General features: G+C 35.4%; 1 protein-coding gene across 2 annotated transcripts in view; it reads left to right on the top strand.

The window, feature by feature from the left end:
• The first annotated feature begins 1,354 nt into the window (after positions 1-1,354).
• LOC106095684 (protein serrate) overlaps positions 1,355-20,757 on the top strand; it is a 110,802-nt gene continuing 91,399 nt past the window's right edge. The window contains exons 1-2 of one of the 2 annotated variants that reach the window (XM_059363779.1): positions 1,355-1,683; positions 9,368-9,772. In XM_059363779.1, the coding sequence (XP_059219762.1) occupies positions 9,557-9,772 (216 nt within the window). In that variant the 5' untranslated portion in view covers positions 1,355-1,683; positions 9,368-9,556. Of the gene's footprint in view, positions 1,684-9,339; positions 9,773-20,757 lie in introns of both variants that reach the window. The other variant, XM_059363780.1, reaches the window with a different exon arrangement.

The following is a 20,757-nucleotide window of genomic DNA, read 5'->3' as shown; positions in this document are numbered from 1 at the left end:
ACAGCTGATAACTGTCAGAAGAAAGAATGCAATTACAGAGTCACAAGCTGTGAAAAAATTTGTCAACGCCGACTATAGGAAAAATCCGCAATTACTTTTTGGGCAACTCAATATATCGCCTAATTTTCACTCCTAGAGTCACAGCAAGCGCATTCATTGACCAATTGAATTTATTTGCTCGAAATTTGATACGGATTGTTTAACAACCCATCTGAAAACATCCGGCGAGGTCCATCAAAATTGTTTCAGAATTAGACATAGCTCCCAATCTGTACCTATATGGTAGGTGCAAGGTATTATTAAGTTGGCATCGCCCTACTTTTGCACAAAACTAAAGTGCGATTTGTTCATTTCATTGGTTGAGTAAGATATACCTACTCTCTATGACATGTGTATATGACAAGTCCTGCGTGTCGAACGCTACATTTGTGTGATTTGGTATTGATATATGTATCAACCTTTCATATCTTTTGCATATGTTAAGTGATTATTGGTTTCTGCCATGCTACTCACATCTCGAATGTTTCCCAAAAGTTCCTTTATTGATTTTCGAATAAAAATGCCTCCTTCTAATTGCAAAACATATTTGTATGTCAAAAATAATTTACATCAATATTGGTGGCCCATAGACCTTCCAATGCAACAACTAACCATACAATAACAATAACCGTAGTTGATTATTGTTTATAGCCGAATATTAATTTGCACCAGCCGAAAGGAGATGAATGCATGTTCGGCCCATGGGTCATACTTGAAGAAGAAACAAATGTTCAACTCAGAGTATGTTAAACGCGCACAATGACAACCCAAAAACATGAGAAACCATAACCACCCCCACTAAATCTTACTGGCTCAGAAACATTTGTGAACAAACAAACAAAAGACAGTTATGTAGTTAACCGACATTAGAGAGATGATAGGCCGGCCACAAACAACAACATGAGCCCACAAAAGAGTCTTTACTCTCTTCAGCATGTAAAAGCATGCGCTCTTCGTTAACTGCTCTTTTTCTGATTTGATAACTACAGCAAGAACTATTTATGAATGTTATTCTCACCACCCATGGTCACCCTAACCCACAGACACTTGAGCCATGCCAACGAAGCGAGCACACATATGCCACCATGTGTGCCAATGAAAGAGAGTTACAAAGCTAACAACCGAATGAATCCAATACGAATTAACGACTTTAAAGTGGTGAGTTTGGCTTCAGCCTCTCACACTATGTTCGTAAAGTATGTAGTTGTGGTGGTGAGCATACTCTTGCCGCAAGGTTTTGCTAGCCGCGGGTCCTGTTCACTTTAGTTGAGTGTCAAACGTGGAGCTGTAAGCAACAACGGTCGGAAACATTTAAATGTTTTAATTGTTGCTTCGCTATTGGATATTCTTCTTCTTTGCCATTGTGGCCTATGGTGATCCACACACAAATGTGTGGTTTGGATATTTACCGGTTACGTGTGTGTGTGTGTAAAAGCGTGCGAACTCGTTCAAATTAGAAAAGAGTGTTGCTACTCTACTCAGAGACTGTGTTTAGTTTATGTGTGTGTGTGCCTAACGGAATAGTAACATCACAATACGAATACCGATCGGCAAAAGAGTTGCTAGCTCGTTGAACTAATGCAACAAATGTAAAAAATTAGAATACGCGAATAATAACAAAGTGCATGGATTAACTAAGTATTGGTTAGTTAGTGAGTGAGATATATAAAAGAGAAGAGATTTAGAGTTTATGAATACTGGCTTGAATGTATGTAATAGCACAATGTAATCGTTTATATGCTTTGGGTTACAATTTCTTGGATGTAAACTCTAGTAAAGATCGTTAACGGTAGCGACGGTTTAAAGAGTTAAACAAAGTCAATTGTTGCTGTAATTGTTTGGATTTGTGGTGGATAACAATTAAAACAAAAGGACAAGTGTTGAAAGATTTTTTTTTTTTAATTAATATCATAAATTAAAAGAAAAATTATAGTTTTAAAATATTAAAGAAGCTTCTAAAGGTATACATATATGGTAGTAAAAATGTTTGAAAAACTTAAAATAAATTATTTAAAAAAAATCAATAAAGAACACCTGTGCAGCATTATTTTAAATTCAAACTTTTTGTAAAATGAACCCAACAATTTACAGTTGTATCAAAAACTAGTTTTGGAAAAGTACATTAAAATGTAAACAATAAGCAACAAAATGTGGATTTTAAGATATAAAAAAGAAGTGTGTCGATAAATAAACTAAAAGAAGAATTAATTCATTGAAATCTTGGAAAAACTAATCAACAATGGATAGTGAAAAATAATTTTTACAGAAATTGCTTAATCAAACCAAAAAGAAAAAAAAATTGGATCCTACGAAATCATGTTAAATGAAGGAGAAGATTTCTCAGTTAAGAAAAAATTGATATTGTTTTACAAGTATCATAATAAAATAAGACAACACAGAACTGTCATGGATAAAATGTAAAGTTTATTCAATTTGATATAAAACTGTGAATAAATTTAGACACTTTGCAGAACAAACCAAATTATTAAAAATTTTCGTTTACGAAAACATTTTTTTAATTTCACCTTAGGCGAAATTTCCTTAAATCAACATCGAAAATCCAATGTGACTAATCTATGTATTATGGAGAGTTAAAAAAAACCCTTGAAACTTAGATATCTTAAAGAAAAAATTGGAATTTTATTTTTCCACATAATGTGAAAGGTATCAAGCATACAAAAAAATGATCTGGAACACATAAAAATTCATTAGGTATGGCCAGACTTCAAACTGCAAGATCAGTATGAACAATAGTTATATAGACCTATTCATCAATTTGAACCATAATTGGACCATCAAAATTTCAAGTAATAACTGAACTTAAGAGCAAAAATAATGACGTAATCACATTCATTAAATGATCTCCAAAGAATCAAAAAACACGATAGAGATAAATTAGATTATGCGCCAATTGGGGTCATTGTTACCGTCGATGTTAGAAGTTACAAAGGAATTCACTATACCAAATAAGAGTGTTTAAGTTCGTCCCAGTGTGGGAGAAGCTGATTAGATGACTGTTCCTACAATCACCAACAGATGACAATTCCTCACAACTGTGCTGTTCCTATTTGATGTGATGTCGTTACATATTAAATTTAGATGGCGCTTGCAGGAAGGCTCCCTTCATCCGTTTCGAAAGACCATATTTAAGTTCGTCCAGTGTGGGAGAACTTAAAAAAAGTAAAAAACCTGAAGTTATTGGGCTTAATTTTATGTTCCTTCTTTTAAAATGTACAATCAGTCTGTTCAATTTAATGATTCCTTCCTTCCTTCTTTAAAATTTTATAACCAGTCTGTACAATTTAATGATGAATAGGTAATCAGATGACTGTTCCTACATTCACCATCAGATGGCAATTCCTCACAGCTGTGCTATTCTCATTTGATGTGATGTCATTACATATTAATTTGTAGATGGCGCCTACAGGTTTGTTCTAGTGTTGAAGATCAGTCGATGTTGCTTCAACAATGAGCCATATTCCCTATGAATTCTGCTATCCAACAACTTAAGAATTCACATCGGAAGATCGGTTATATGAGATCTACATCTAACATGGACGTTGGATACCATTACTACATATACAATTTCAACAATATGGTACTATGTGGGGGCTCAAAAAGTCATATCAAGAGTTCGGTATACATGGTTATGGACCCACTAAGCCGGTTGTTGCCATGGTGATTGGAAAATAAGTCGTAAAAATCGGGAGAACATAAAAAACACCTAAGACGATTTGGCTTACTCCGAATTCCTTTTGTTATAATCCCGTAGAACTCTAAAAATATTCCAGCTGAAACTTGATACAAATGAGAATTTTAATGTCGAATTAAATTTTAATACAGAATGAATCCAGCCCGCTCTGGTATGGTTCCTTTAGTCCATTTTAAACAGGTATTGCGATTTCGCATCAGTTACTTACCGATTCGGACCGTACTTGTCAAAGTTGTTGGAAGTCATAACGGAACATTACGTGCCAAATTTCAGTCAAATTGGACAAAAATTGCTGCTTCTAGGGACTCCAGAAGTAAAAGATCAGTTTATATGAGAGCTATGTCAGTTTAGTGTCGAAAAAACGCATATCGCAACTGAAAGTTATGTACTAGTAAAGCTTAGTTTAAGATTTGAACTCACCTTTAGTTAAAAAAGCTTAAAAATTAAGAAAAAAGTACTTCGAGAAAGTATAACATTTTTTTTTTGTAAATGTAGCTAAAAGGTTAATAAATCAGTTGGATTTAAGATTCTGTTAGGTTGACAAGTATACACCTGAGAAAGTGATCGACCTGTTGTGGGTCCTAAGTAATAAAAAAGGAACCTCAAAACCAAGTCCATTTAAGTACTCCATGCTATTAACATAAACCCTAATCGTTTCCCATGCCCCACAAACAGGTAGTTTAAATTAAACACATTTTTATATTCACCACCATGGTATGGAGGTATACTTATCCAGTCATTCCATTTATAGCCCATAGAAATATTGATCTGCATTTCCATAAAGTATATATATTCTTGATGGTCTTGACATTCTAAGTCGATATAGCCATGTTCGTCCGTCCGTCTGTAGAAACTATGATAGCGGCCGGACGAATTAAGATATACACTTAAAATTTTGCACAGAGACTTCTTATCAATGTAGGTCGTTGGGATTGCAAATGGGCCATATTTGTATATAGCCCCCATATTTGTATATAGCCCCCATATTAACCGATCCCCAGTTCTGATCTCTAGAGCCCCAGCAGCGTCATGTTTCCTTCCAATGGCCCAAATTGGGCCCAACAACTTCTATTGTGACTTCCAAATTCTGTGTCGAGCATGATCCGAATCGGTTTGATATCGCCCCCATATATACCAATCCCCGGATTCTACTTCTTGATTTCCTAAAGCCCATAATTTTCATCGAAATTGACTGAAATTGGGCACAAATTTCAATTTTTTCAATTTTCAACTAGCCTCCCATTCAATAGAATGTTCTGACAAGATATTTTAACCTTCCGCAGAAAATCGCTATCTTCTATACCTATATCCGCTTTAGTTTTTTAATTTCATGCATCATGTGGGTATTTCCCATTTGATTAGAATGACTTTCTTCTTTGTAAAATCTGTCTCACATTTATATCTTATATCAAAATATTGTTCAACTATCAAGTCATGACTGTGGTGGGTCATTCACATAGGCTTTTGGACTTATTGTAAAAAAAGTGTTGTTATATCTCATATGTATGTTACCAAATAATGAATTGCATATTTTGCAGAGGCAGTGGGAATACATGATAAATGCTTGTCAACATCAAGTAACAACGCAACACAATTGCCTAATGTGTTTCCTATTTTTTCTATTCTCCCTTTTCTTTCATTTGAATCATTTGTTTAATTTACTACTTTAATGCCTTCAACACATTTACCATATTTCTTTCAGGGATGCCTTTTTAAGTTTTTATCTTCTTTTTTACAATGCTACTGCTATATAATCCCTCTATTATTTTATGACTTTTTAATGAAGAAGTATTTCCTTTCCTTATGCCAATGCTGACCTAATTGTTTGTTTGGAAGGGTCTTAACACTTGTTAGTTATGATGTGAAGTGAAGGATTTTTTAAGTTGTTAAGGTAGCATAGTGATGCATCTATTAGAGTAAGATATCAATAAAATATAACTCTGGTGTTTCTACCGTATTCTTGACGCAGAATATTTCTTAAAAAACTTTTGCAGACACTTTGTTCGATTCTTTAAAGAAATAGTGTCTGTTGATTAACATATACTTTTATTGAATGTTAGATTCAAGCGCTACATTTAATAGTCTAAAAAATTAAAATGAGTTTTTGTATACAATTTACGAACTAGAGTCCCTAAAGCCACAATTTTTTAATTTTATTTTTATTTAATTTATTGTGTTTCATTTTATTTTGTTTTTTTTAAGGTTATTATTTTTATGTTATTTTATTTCATTCATTTCAATTTATTTCATTCATTTCATTCATTTCATTCATTTCATTCATTTCATTCATTTCATTCATTTCATTCATTTCATTCATTTCATTCATTTCATTCATTTCATTCATTTCATTCATTTCATTCATTTCATTCATTTCATTCATTTCATTCATTTCATTCATTTCATTCATTTCATTCATTTCATTCATTTCATTCATTTCATTCATTTCATTCATTTCATTCATTTCATTCATTTCATTCATTTCATTCATTTCATTCATTTCATTCATTTCATTCATTTCATTCATTTCATTCATTTCATTCATTTCATTCATTGCATTCATTTCATTCATTTCATTCATTTCATTCATTTCATTCATTTCATTCATTCCATTCATTTCATTCATTTCATTCATTTCATTCATTTCATTCATATCATTCATTTTATTTTATTTTCTTTTCTATTTTTCTTTTCTTATATTTTATTTTATTTTATTTTATTTTATTTTATTTTATTTTATTTTATTTTATTTTATTTTATTTTATTTTATTTTATTTTGTTTTATTTTATTTTATTTTATTTTGTTTTGTTTTATTTTATTTTATTTTATTTTATTATATTTTATTTTATTTTATTTTATTTTATTTTATTTTATTTTATTTTATTTTAATTTATTTAATTTTATTTTATTTATTTTATTTATTTTATTTAATTTTATTTTATCTTATTTTATTTTACTTTATTTTATTTTCACCCTCAAAGTTGTATATGAACCTCTTCTTCGATTTCACGCCTTGAGCCTCTTCCCTAGTATGACCAAAAACCAATGGAAAGAATATTTATTTCCCATCATCCTAACAAAAAATCTTAATATTCCACATCTTCCCTATCTTTTGTTTCATTGTTGCATTTTTTTGCATAAAATCCACCAATAACACATGTGGTGCTTTATATTTAGATGAATAAATGCTCCAATTATGAACCATGGACCCATAACTATACATCTCCCCACAACGCATAACAGCAACATTCGGTACAAACGCACAAAAATGCAATCTAACTTCCGGTCACTCAGAGCAAAAAAGCACCAACAATCGCACACTCATGCCAGAGCTCTGCCAGCGAACTCTCAATCAACAATAACAACAACAACAAAGAAGATGTACACAACCATGCTAACCACCGGCTGTGTTTATGTGGTTGAATGTGTGAATCTTTGTTATGTCGTCACTAATGTTGCTAGTCCCAGTCATTGAGTTGAGTGTCTGGTCGGCAACATAGTCAGCAACAACACAGACAATCACTTTGCAATTGTAGGCATGCATGCGAGTGCACACATAAGTAGCTGATGGCGGGGCTGACTGGCTTGCTTGCCTCGCCAGTGCCATCATGCCGAAGTCAACGACTTCCGTTTTGTGAGAAAACAAAACAACAACAACCAGAAGGAAAAAAAGCGAATACCCCATAAAAAAACAACGTGCTTGAACAAAGTGAGAGTAAAAATCACTCTCATTTATGACTGTCCCAATGTGCGAATGACTCTATCTATCACATGTCAACTATGATACAATCAAGCATACACACTCTCAGACATACATACAGCATGACAACTACAATTATTTGTGTTTGCTTTATTGTCGTCATTGTTGTAGTTGCTGTAATGCAAATTAATTAGCATATAAAACGAATGATTAACACCACATTAAGATAGCCATCCCCCCTGTAAAGAGAATTAAAAAGAAAATGCACACAAATTACTTAGAGTGCCATTGAATGCTTAGGCCTCCCAGTGTGTGTTGTTGTTGTAGGAGACGAAGTAGTAAACTCTAAATAAAATTGAAAAAAGAAAGCAATACAAGAGCGATTACTAACTCAAAAACAATTAGCAAATAAATACTTCAACCAGCTGGTCATTGTTGTTGGTATGAATGTGAATATTTGTTTCTCAAACACTCCTAGACAACTTCGCATTTGCATTCCAAGTTTCTCTTTCCCATATGTTGAAATGTTGGTTTCGAAGAGGGAGGCCAGCAATTATTTGAATTATTTGTGTTTTATATGCCATCGATCATTCGATAGGGGATTTTTTTCTTATTGAATTTGGAAAATGAAAGACAAATAGAGAGCTTACATTGAAATGTTTTAAGGAAACAATGACTTAAGTTTAAAATTGGCCCTAAAATAAAGAAACGAATTGATATTGGCAAAAGCAAGGCATCAAAATCTTTTATTTGGCTAGGACTTGAACACTGTATAAACCATATCTATGTGTGCAGAAATGTTGGAAAAATTTTTTTTTTTTTCTTCATTTTTATAATTTTTGGTAAATAAACAAACGAATTGATTATTGCAAAAACATAGCACCACAATATTTGAGACGACCAGTCCTATGATAAAATCAAAGTTTGGTTCATGTGTGCATCAGGTTTGCTGTACTATTCCTAATTTTTTCATAATATTTCCTCAAGAAGGTAAACATTTTTTTGGAATTAAAGCAATTTTCAATATTCTATAATAGTATAAACAAAATAATTGATCGAAGCAAAAAGTAAGCATATCAATGTTTTAATCGACTAGCGCTAGATTATCGTGCAAGCCATGTCCATGTGTGCAAACGTTTTGTTGACTTTTTCCACCTTTATTTTAACGATAATCCTCAAAAAGAGAAAAGTTTAGAAGAATTAAGAAAAACTTTAACATTTTTATTCAATACATAAATGAATTGATCTTTGTAAAACATAAGCAGCACAAAGTTTAAATCGATTAGGCCTACAGTACAACATACACTATGTGCATGTGTGCAGTAGCATTGATTCACAACCTTATTGCAAGATGCATTTTCTTATCGTATTACAAAAAATAGAGCCTTTCAATGTCGCCTACTAACTTTAAATCATTTTTACTACACTTGCTGCTCTCTATCATGCAATGTTGTATGACCAGTTGCTGTGTCATAAAAACTATAAAAAAATGTGAGCTTTAAATTAATACAAATTGAATTGCATTTGCATTTTGCGGATTCATACATCACATGTCTTTTTTATGGTGGTGTTTTCTACTGCTGTTGTTGTTGTTGGTGGGTTATTACTTGCCATGCAACAAACTTTCATTTTTGTTTCCTTTTCTCACACATTTCGCCGGTTGGATGTGAACATTAAATGTTATATCTGTAAGCAAGCAAATTTGTAGATGAGAAAAGCAAATAACATAAAAATCAAATGCAGAAGAGCTAAAAATGTTATGAAAATGAAAACATAATTAAGTATTTGAAAAAAAAAATTGAATAATTTAATTACCACAAATTCAAACAGCTGCAGTGAACATTGAAGCGTTAACAAAAAATCAACAAATAAAAACAAAATTTAATACAGCAAAATTTAATACTAAAGTTTCTAACAGCCATGTGGATATGAAAACTTACGAGTTTATTACAAAAGACACAATCACCACTTAAATATGTATGAAAAACAAAAATCATAACTTTCATATAACATCTGTATAACAATACAAAGTGTTGTATTGCAAAAATCAACTTTTATAAAGAAAAAGTGATCACTACTCAACGAAGGCTTCTTAGCGCCATCAACAATGTCTTCAACGTCATCTATACCAACAGCATCAATTTCATGGTCACCAGTGCCAATTTTTAACAGAATTTTTACCAAACATTTTCGGCGAAAATCTCAAGAACGCACCATGTCTAATATCACCATTGCCCGCCACTGCAACAGTTTCAGCAAAAGTGGATTTATGCCAGTGTATACGTTAATAATCTTCATTATTTTAAGTACATTAGTGAATAAGGTAAGTTATACTTGTATTTGTAATATTCTTTTCATAATATTCTATAGTTCAGATTGATTTTATTACAATGTGATAGAATTTAATAGCCTAAACTACACTGAGTATCCCGAGGCCTAATTCTCTTAAAATTTTTTTTTTTTTCGTTTCATTAGCATATCCGATACCTGTTTTCAGCATGTTTTCATATGAAAACCAAAATGAAAAAAATTTTTTTTTCATGTTTTCAAAGCAAGAGATTTGAACCTCAGGCTAAGAAGTCGAAGAGTTTCGACCAAAATGTTTCATAGTTTATTTAAATTTATTTTGATGTTATTATGATAAACAATTATACTAAAAGTCTTCCATTTACGCACTTCTCCATTTTGGTTTTGTATTATGATTTGCGTTATTCATTATGCTACAAATAAAAAAAAAATACTTATGCGAGTTGTTGTTTTCGCACCTTTAAATACCTGCTATGGATGGATATTTCTCTATCGCGCCAGCATTATCAAACAATGTATGTGCCTTAGAAATTCTTGTTATACCCACCACCAGAGGGTGGTGGTATATTCATTTTTTCATTTCGTTTGCAATACATCGACATTATCCATTTCCGACCCTATAAAGTATATATTCTTGATCAGCGTAAAAATCAAAGACGATCTAGTCATGTCCGTCCGTGTGTCTGTTGAAATCACGCTACAGTCTTTTAAAAAAGAGATATTGAGCTGAAACTTTTCACAGATCATTTTTTTGTCCTTAAGCAGGTTAAGTTCGAAGATGGGCTATATCGGACAATATCTTGATATAGCCCCCATGTAGACCGATCCGCCGATTTAGGGTCTTAGGGCCATAAAAGCCATATTTATTATCCAATTTTGCTAAAATTTTGGACAGTGAGTTGCTTTAGGCCCTTCGACATAATTCTGCATTATGGCACAGATCGGTCCAGATTAGGATATAGCTGCCATATAGACCGATCCACCGATTTAGGGTCTTAGGCCCATAAAAGCCACATTTAATATCCGATCTTGCTGAAATATGGGACAGTGAGTTGCTTTAGGACCTTCGACATACTTCTACATTATGGCATAGATCGGTCCAGATTGGGATATAGCTGCCCTATAGGCCGATCCGCCGATCTAGGGTCTTAGGGCCATAAAAGCCACATTTATTATCCGATCTTGCTGAAATATGGGACAGTGAGTTGCTTTAGGCCCTTCGACATACTTCTACATTATGGCATAGATCGGTCCAGATTGGGATATAGCTGCCCTATAGGCCGATCCGCCGAGTTAGAGTCTTAGGGCCATAAAAGCCACATTTATTATCAAATTTTGCTGAAATTTGGGACAGTGAGTTGTGTTAGGCCCTTCGACATTCTTCTTCAATTTGGCCCAGATCGGTTCAAATTTGGATATAGCTGCCATATAGACCGATTTCTCGATTTAAGGTTTTGGGCCCATAAAAGGCGCATTTATTGTCCGATATCGCCGAAATTTGGGACAGTGAGTTGCTTTAGGCCCTTCGACGTCCTTCATCAATTTGGCTCAGATCGGTTCAGAATTGGATATAGCTGCCCTATAGGCCGATTCGTCGATTTAGGGTCTTAGGGCCATAAAAGCCACATGTATTATCAAATTTTGCTGAAATTTGGGACAGTGAGTTGTGTTACGCCCTTCAACATCCTTCTTCAATTTGGCCCAGATCGGTTCAGATTTGGATATAGCTGCCATATAGACCGATATCTCGATTTATGGTTTTGGGCCCATAAAAGGCGCATTTATTGTCCGATATCGCCGAAATTTGGGACAGTCAGTTAAGTTAAGCCCCTTTAAATACTTCTGCAATATTGCTCAGATCGGTTCAGATTTGGATATAGCTGCCATGTAGACCGATTTCTCGATTTAAAGTCTTGGCCCCATAAAAGGCGCATTTATAATTCGATTTCACTGAAAATTGACACAGTTACTTGTGTTAGGCTTTTCGACATCCGTGTCGTATATGGTTCCGATCGGTCTATATTTACATATAGCCACCAAAAATCCAATATTTTGTTCTACAAAAGTGAACAATCCGTGCCGAATTTGGTTCAAATCGGACCAAATTCCGATAAAGCTGCAATGGGGGCATGAATTAATTATGAATTAATTGAATATGCAATTTTCTTAATTGAAACACCCTTCGATTACTTTTTCTACAACGGTGATTGATATTATGATTTTCGTAATTAAAAAATTAATTGGATCAATTAATTTCGTAATTGAAACCGATTTTTATTTTATCTGTGTAAAGAGTGATCATGAACCCAAACACAAACCACAAACTCGTTTTCCGATAGCTTTACATATATGAACCATGTTGCATCGAAATCGAGGGTGCACCCTATACAGCCCACTTTTTGCAATTATCCTAATTTAATATTTTCATAATTTCAATTAAATTTTTAATCGATTCAATTTAAAATTAATTGGATACTCCGGAAGTTGGTACCATTTTTTAATTGGATTAATTAAAAAATTCATTGAAAATTTCAAAAATGTTCAATCAATTTTTTAATTGAATACCAATTTTTTAATGAAAATTAGCATTTTCGTGATTGAAGCAGTTTCAATCAAAAAATTAATTGGATCAATTAATTTCGTCACATAGATTTTTATTTTTTTCTGTATACAACTAACTGTGCCAAATTTCGGTGAAATCGAGTAAATATTTTTTAGGCCAAATACCTTATATCGTGAGATCGGTCTAAATGGGGGTATATATCAAGTAATAGTGCGATGAAACCCTTCATCGAACTTAACACGTTTATGCACAGTATGGCGGGTTATGTTCCATAATGGGATATTTCGTTATATTAAAAAGAATAGAAAAATGAGTATCCCCGGTCCTTCAGTAATAGGTGTCAGTCAATCCAAGTGACAAAACTGGAAGGACAGTGGGTCCAGTTGAGATGAGGAAGGAATAAAGATTAACCTGTAGTTTGCCAAGTTAATGCAAGTCAAACCCCTATCCCATACGCTACCGTATTGAAGGAACATCTCTAAAAGTTTGGGAGGATCAGCTAAAAATGCGCTAGCTGTAGTCTATTGAGGGTAAAGTTGTTGATACATATATTGATTTAATTTAACTTTATATGCATAGCATAATATTACTATTTTAACCCATTCAGTTCTTTTCCTTTGTAATTTGTTATGAAGCCTAATATTACAAATAAACACCCAAAAAAGAACAAAACCAAAGAACAAACAAAAAACTCAAAACACAAAATCGAAAAAAAATCTGGTCAAACATTAACCTGTCAAAAAGACATCATTAAGGTTGAACAGATTAACAAATGGAAAGAAATCAAACTCAATCTGTCGAAATGTCTACATAAGCAATGTTCCAATTAAGCCAAAAAATCTCAGCATACCACGAGCTCATCAGAAAAACAAAACACTTCAGCCAACTGAAACGAACGAACGAAAGAGAATGGAAACAACGAAAATCAAAAGTGACTTAAAAAAATCAAGCACTTAAAATTCTAAGCACACTAAAAAAGATGAAACAGCCAAGCAGGGGGCTAAACACTTACACACACACACACACACACACTCCAAAATCAAAGAACTTAAGACACAAGCGCACCAAACAAGAAAGCAACACTTCATCCAAGAAAACAGTTTGCAGCAGCAGCAACACCAGTTTTGTTTCTCACACAGATTTCAATGTTGTTGTTTTTTTTTTGTTCTTCAATTTTTTTAATTTGTTTTTTCTGTTTGCTCTAACCAAAAGATTGGTATCGTCCATAAAATTCTTTACGAAAGCTTTGTCTGTTACCGGTGTTTGATACTAAACTTCAAAATATTGAACAAAAGTTGAATGATCACAGCCAAATAATTTCCAATAGACAAACGAACAGAGTTTTAAGAATTATTAATTCGCCTTACAAAAAAAGACACAATCATGACGAAGATGAAGCTCAATGAAACTACTGCAGCAGCAGCAGTAGTAGTGGTGGCAAGATGTGCGTTGGGTCATCCCTAAGCATTTCGGCAGAGAACAGGGCAAGATTTAACTAATGATGATAATTTATTACAAGATGCCGTTTAATTAAACCCAGATAAGGCAACGAAAGAGCATCGTAAAAAAGATAACTCGATAATCCAAAGGAATCAAGCCAAATAACAACAACTAAACCGGCAAAAATCACTGGCTTATGGGAAATGACTTTTGATCCTTTTTTGAAATGGAGGCAGGTAGAAGGAAGAGCATGATTTGGGTCTTCTTGGGTAATATCCTTTCTTACGGCAACTTTGTTTTCTTGATTAACTCGGGGACTTAACACATTAAGGTGGTAAATTGATAACGCAAAGTGGGTTGGAACCGAAAAAAAGTAGTAAAAAAAAATATGCCGTGATGGAACGGGTGGAGATACCTCTTTGAAATGGTTAGAGCTGAGGAGTTAGCAAGATCGTCTGCAAGAGATTTGGCTGAACCAAACATTTTTCGTAATGGGGATGTGACATATTTAAGGGGCCTGCCAAAAGGCGCCTGGACAACCTAGGGCCTCGAAATTTTGCACACGATCTCGTCAGCTCCTCAGCTTTAACCATTTCAAAGAGATATCTCTCACGCTACATTTTATAAAAATAAAGATATTGAGCTGAAACTTTGCACACGTTCTTTTTTGTCTATAAGCAGGTTGAGTTCGAAGATGGGCTATATCGGACTATATCTTTATATAGCCCCCATATAGACCGATCCGCCGATTTAGGGTCTCAGGCCTCTACAAGCCACATTTATTATCCGATTTTGCTGAAATTTGAGACAGTGAGTTGTGTTAGGTCCAACGACATTCTTTTCGAATTTGGCCAGATCGGTTCAGATTTGGATATAGCTGTCATATAGACCGATCCGCCGATTTAGGGTTTTGGACCCATAAAAGCCACATTTATTATTCGATTTTGCTGAAATTTGGAACAGTGAGTTGTGTTAGGCCCTTTGACATCCTTCTTTAATTTGGCTTAGATCGGTCCAGATTTGGATATAGCTGCTATATAAACCGATCTCTCAATTTAAGGTTTTGGAGCTATAAAACGAGCATTTATTGTCCCATATCGCCGAAATTTGGGACAGTGAGTTGTGTTAAGCCTCTCAACATACTTCCGCAATATGGCACAGGTCGGTTCAGATTTGGGTATAGCTGCCATATGGACCGATTTTTCGATTTAAGGTTTTGAGCCCATAAAAGGCGCATTTATTGTCCGATGTCGCCGAAATTTGGGACAGAGAGTTAAATTAAGCCCCTCGAAATACTTCTGCAATATGGCACAGATCGATCCAGATTTGGATATAGCTGCCATATAAACCGATCGCTCGATTTAAGGTTATGAGCCCATAAAAAGCGCATTTATTGTCCTATATCGCCGAAATTTGGGACAGAGAGTTAAGTAAAGCCCCTCAACATACTTCTGCAATATGGCACAGATCGGTCCAGATTTTAATATAGCTGCCATATAGACCGATTTCCAGATTTAAGGTTTTGGAGCAATAAAAGGAGCATTTTTTGTTCCATATCGCCGAAATTTGGGACTGAGAGTTAAGTTAAGCCCTTCGAAATAGTTCTGCAATATGGCACAAATCAGTCCAGATTTTAATATAGCTGCCATATAGACCGATCTCTCGATTTAAGGTTTTGAAGCAATAAAAGGAGCATTTTTTGTTCCATATCGCCGATATTTGGGACAGAGAGTTAAGTTAAGCCCCTCTACATATTTCTGCAATTTTACCTAGATCGATCAAGTTTTGCATATAGCTGCCATATAGACCGATTTCTCGATTTAAGGTTTGGGCCCATAAAAGGCGTATTTATTGCCCGATTTCGCCGAAATTTGGGACAGTGAGTCAGCTTAAGGCCTTTGACATACTTCTTCAATTTGGCCCAGATCGGTCCAGATTTGAATATAGCTGCCATATAGACCGATCTGTTGATTTAAAGTTTTGGGCTAATAAAAGGCGCATTTATTGTTCCAGTTCGCCGAAATTTGGGACGGAGAGTTAAGTTTAGCCCCTCTACATATTTCTGCAATTTTACCTAGATCGATCAAGTTTTGCATATAGCTGCCATATAGACCGATTTCTCGATTTAAGGTTTTGGGCCCATAAAAGGCGCATTTATTGTCCCATGTCGCCGAAATTTGGGACTGTGAGTTAAGTTAAGCAGCTCGAAGTACTTCAGCAATATGGCAAAGATCGGTCGAGATTTGGGTATAGCTGCCATATAGACCGATCTCTAAATTTAAGGTTTTGGAGCAATAAAAGGAGTTTTTATTGTCCCATATCGCCGAAATTTGACACAAAGAGTTAAGTTAAGCCCCTCGAAATACTTCTGCAATATGGCAAAGATCGGTCCAGATTTGGATATAGCTGCCATGTAGGCCGATCTCTCGATTTAAGGTTTTTAGCCCATAAAAAGCGCATTTGTTGTCCGATGTCGCCGAAATTTGGGACAGTGAGTCAGGTTAAGGCCTTCGACCTCCTTCTTCAATTTGGGCTAGATCGGTCCATATTTGCATATAGCTGTCATATAGACCGATTTCTCGATTTAAGGTTTTGGACCAATAGAAGGGTGAGTGAATTGTGTTAAGCCCTTCGACATTCTTTTTCAATTTTTTTTTTTTAATTTGGTTTATATGCCTTTTTTCACAAATCCCTTATGGAGAAAGAAACCCCCAAAATCCCTTCGTATCATTGTTTTGTAACATACAAAACTCATTCATTTTCTAATATGGTCATAAATGCAATCAATTTTATAGAGATTTAACACAAAATACATCCATAATTTCCATTGTTGGATTGACTTTCCAACAACTCCCAAGCATTCAAGCTAATCTTGAACAATTAATCACATATCCCAACATAGAGAAAGAACATACTCAAATTCTCGTTCTGTTCTTCTTGTTGTCAAAAATGTCTATAAATTCTACCACAGATTGTTTGAGCTACCACCTGAGGTTGATGCGCCCCTCTATCGGGCAATGCGTGCAGGTCTTCATCGTCCAACAAAAGGGGGAGAGGGGGATGAAAAAGAGGACTACACGTTTTACTACTTATAATTAATTAAATCGGATATCATTTTTTATTGCCTTTAACTGAATTCATTCTCAACATTTTGTGACGTCCAATGGCCGGTGTTAGATCTTTGGCACTTTGTGCTTCTAGGCCGGCTAGGCTTTAACTCGCACAATTTTATTGTATGACTATGTATGGTTGTTTTTATTGCGGTTCTTGCTCTTGTTGTTGTTTTTCTTTCTGTTGTTGCTGTTTAATTTGATGGAAGATAAAATTCCTGCTGTTACATGTTTACGAGCACCTTTTCTGTTGTGGGATCTAATTGATTATTCGCCGAGACAGTGTGAGTGTGTGTGTGTGTGTGTGTAGATACAGTGAACAAGTGTCCAACAATTTGGAAATCCATCAAATCAAGTACGCAACGAAATAGGGTTTAAAGTGTTTTTAAGTATACTTAAAAAAAAATTAAATAAATAAAATAAACCAAAATTAAACAAAAAAAAAAAAATAATAAAAATGAGTAAAAGCGTGCTAAGTTCGGCCAAGCTGAATCTGCGCAAAGAACTCGACAGATGCGATCCATGTTGGGGGGTATATAAGATTCGGCCTGGCCGATGGATCGCATCTGTCGAGTTCTTTGCGCAGTATCTCTTTTAAGGCAAACAAAGAATAATGAATATGGACGGAGGGGAAGGTGGAGCTATATCAAGTTACAGTCCGATTCGGGGCTCAAGAAGCAAAATCGGGAGATCGGTTTATATGGGAGCTGTGTCAAGCTATAGATCGATTCAGACCATATTGCAGACGTATGTTGAAGGCCATGGGAGAAGCCGTTGTACAAAATCTGTGCCAAATCGGATGAGAATTGCACCCTCTAGAGGCCCATGAACTCTAGATCCCAGATCGGTTTATATGGCAGCTATAACAGGGTATGGAGCGATTTGGACCATACTTCGCATAAATGTTGGAAGTGATACCAAAACACCATGTGCAAAATTACAGCCAATTCGAATAGGAAATGCGCCTTCTAAAAGCTCAAGAAGTCAAGACCCATGATAGGTTTATATAGCAGCTATAACAGGTTGTGGACCGAATTGAACCATACTTCGCACAGTTGTTGGAAGTGATATCAAAACACAATGTGAAAAATTTCAGTCAAATTGGATGAGAATTGCGCCCTCTAGAGGCTCAAGAAGTCAAGATCCATGATAGGTTTATATAGCAGCTATAACAGGTTATGGACCGAATTGAACCGTACTTCGCACAGTTGTTGGAAGTGATATCAAAACACGATGTGCAAAATTTCAGTCAAATCGGATAAGAATTCCGCCTTCTAAAAGCCTTTAGGGATAAGGGGGAGTGTGTAAGGCCCTTCGAGGTCCTTCTTCAATTTGACCCAGATCGGTCCAGATTTGGATATAGCTGCCATATAGACCGATCCCTCGATTTAAGGTTTTGGACCCATAAAAGGCGCATTTATTGTCCGATGTCGCCGAAATTCGGGGCAGTGGGTTGAGGAAGGCCAGTCGACATCCTTCTACAATTTGGCTTAGATCGGTCCAGATTTGGATATAGCTGCCATATAGACGGATCTCTCGATTTAAGGTTTTGGGCCCATAAAATGCGCATTTATTGTCCGATGTCTCCAGAATTTGGGGTAGTTGGTTGAAGTAGGCTAGTCGACATCCTTCTACAATTTGGTTCAGATCGGACCAGATTTGGTTATAGCTGCCATATAGACCGATTCTCCGTTTTGGGGTCTTAGGCCCATAAAAGCCACATTTATTATCCGATTTTGCTGAGATTTGGGACAGTGAGTTGTGTTAGGGCCTTCGATATCCATTTTCAATTTGGCTCAAATCGGTCCAGATTTGGATATAGCTGCCATATAGACGGATCTCTCGATTTAAGGTTTATTGCCCGATTTCGCCGAAATTTGGAACAGTGAGTTGTGTTAGACTCTTTGACTTCCCTCTTTAATTTTGCCCAAATCGTTTCAGATTTATATATAGCTGCCATAATGACCGATCTCTCGATTTAAAGTCTTGCCCCTATAAAAGGCGTATTTATAATCCGATTTCGTTGAAATTTAACCCAGTGACTTATGTTAGTCTTTTCGACATCCGTGTCGTATATGGTTCAGATCGGTCTATATTTGGATATTGCTACCAAAAAGACCAATATTTTGTTCTTCAAAAATGAACAATAGCTTGTACTTATTCGACCACTCAATGTTCGTGCCGAATTTGGTTCAAATAGGACCATATTTCGACATAACTGCTATGGGGTCATAAATTATGCATTTTTCACTGGATTCTGACGAAAGGTGGTTTATGTACCCGAGTTGGTGGGTATCCAAAGCTCGGCCCGGCCGAAATTAACGCCTTTTCGCTTGTTATATATATAAAGAAGATAGACTAGTTGTACCTGGTCTGCTCTGCTGGGCCTTCATTAGCATCAAGCGGAAAATATGTTTCTTGCTTCCTACCATGTGTATTTCCCCAGTAAAAATGCAAATCATTCCACTAAGGAACAGGGGTAAATTTCTCACATATCAATGAGTGCAGTCCGATTCAAGTTTCAGCTCAATGGTAAGGGGCCTCCTTTTTATTGTCGAGTCCGAACGTCGTGCCGCAGTGCGATACCTCTTTGGAGAGAAGTTTTACATGGCATAGTACCTCACAAATGTTGCCAGCATGAGGAGGGGAAAACCACCGCTGAAATTTTTTTTCTGATAGTCTTGCCGTCATAGGCGGACATGCTAACCTCTGCGCTACGATGGCCTCCGTATTTCCCCAGTACAATTTGTTTATCTACTACCAAATAACTTTAAAAGAATCTCATATAGCAATAATTGACAAGTAATCACATTTTAGGAGGTGTTTTGGGGGATAGGCAACCTCATATCACTTGAGTCGCATGTTTAATACCATATTCGTAATTCGTACTCCCAATTACCTTTTATTTGGATCCCATATTGCCCCGATCGATCCACTTTATTTTTCTGCTGTACTTTTTAGTCGGTTTTCGGCTTGAGACGACTCTCTTGGTACTTGAACCCAGTTTTTAATATCATGCTCATACTCTACTCCCGAATACCTTTCATTTGATTCCCATATTGTCCTAATCGATCTACTTTTGATTTTGGGCCCTACTTTTGGAGCAGTTTTGGACCTGGGACGGTCTCCTAGGTACTTGAACCACATTTGTGATATCATATTCGTATTCTACCCCCAAATACCTCTCATTTGAATCCCATATTGTTCCGATCGATTAACTTTTGATTTTTGACGGAGCTGCTGGGGTAAGGGGGAGCGTCCGCCCCGCTACTGTTATCCAATAAGTATATAGCCCATTGCTATGAATCCGATGATCCGATATGAACCATATTGGCTTCGGATATCGATGGGCTTGTTGTGGGCTTAGGATCCTAGAACTTTGATCTCTTAGCTAGGAATGCATTTCGTTTTTTAGCTAGGGAATGCATTTCTCATACACAAAAAAAATCCAATGAAACTAAACTTTCTGTGAAAAAAATACATGGTCATGGTGATGATGGTGATGATGATGATGATGATGCAGAATACATTGATTACGATCACAGGTGGGGATCACCAAACACAATACAGTGCAACTTTCAGTTACAAAGCTAAACTACCAACTAAAGTCTCTCAAGGCCTATGATAATATTGCTGCTCCTGCTGCTGATGATTATGATGGCGTTTCTTTGGAGATCGTTCGTTGCACATACATTCACATAAAAAACAAGATCAACAATAAACACACAATGTAAATAGTGTAATAAAAACAGAGAATAAAAGATGAAAGATAACGAAAAAAAAAAAATATCGAAATACCAGAGAACAAGAGGAGTAGAGAAGAACTGGGAATGGGTTTCGAACGCAGCCACCATCTCCATAGCCATAACATCAAATGGCATTGATCAA

Source organism: Stomoxys calcitrans, chromosome 2 (genome assembly GCF_963082655.1).
Source record: "Stomoxys calcitrans chromosome 2, idStoCalc2.1, whole genome shotgun sequence".
In the NCBI taxonomy this organism is placed as follows: domain Eukaryota; kingdom Metazoa; phylum Arthropoda; class Insecta; order Diptera; family Muscidae; genus Stomoxys; species Stomoxys calcitrans.
The sequence above is the reverse complement of the archived record's forward strand: the minus strand, read 5'-3'. Positions and strand labels throughout refer to the sequence as shown.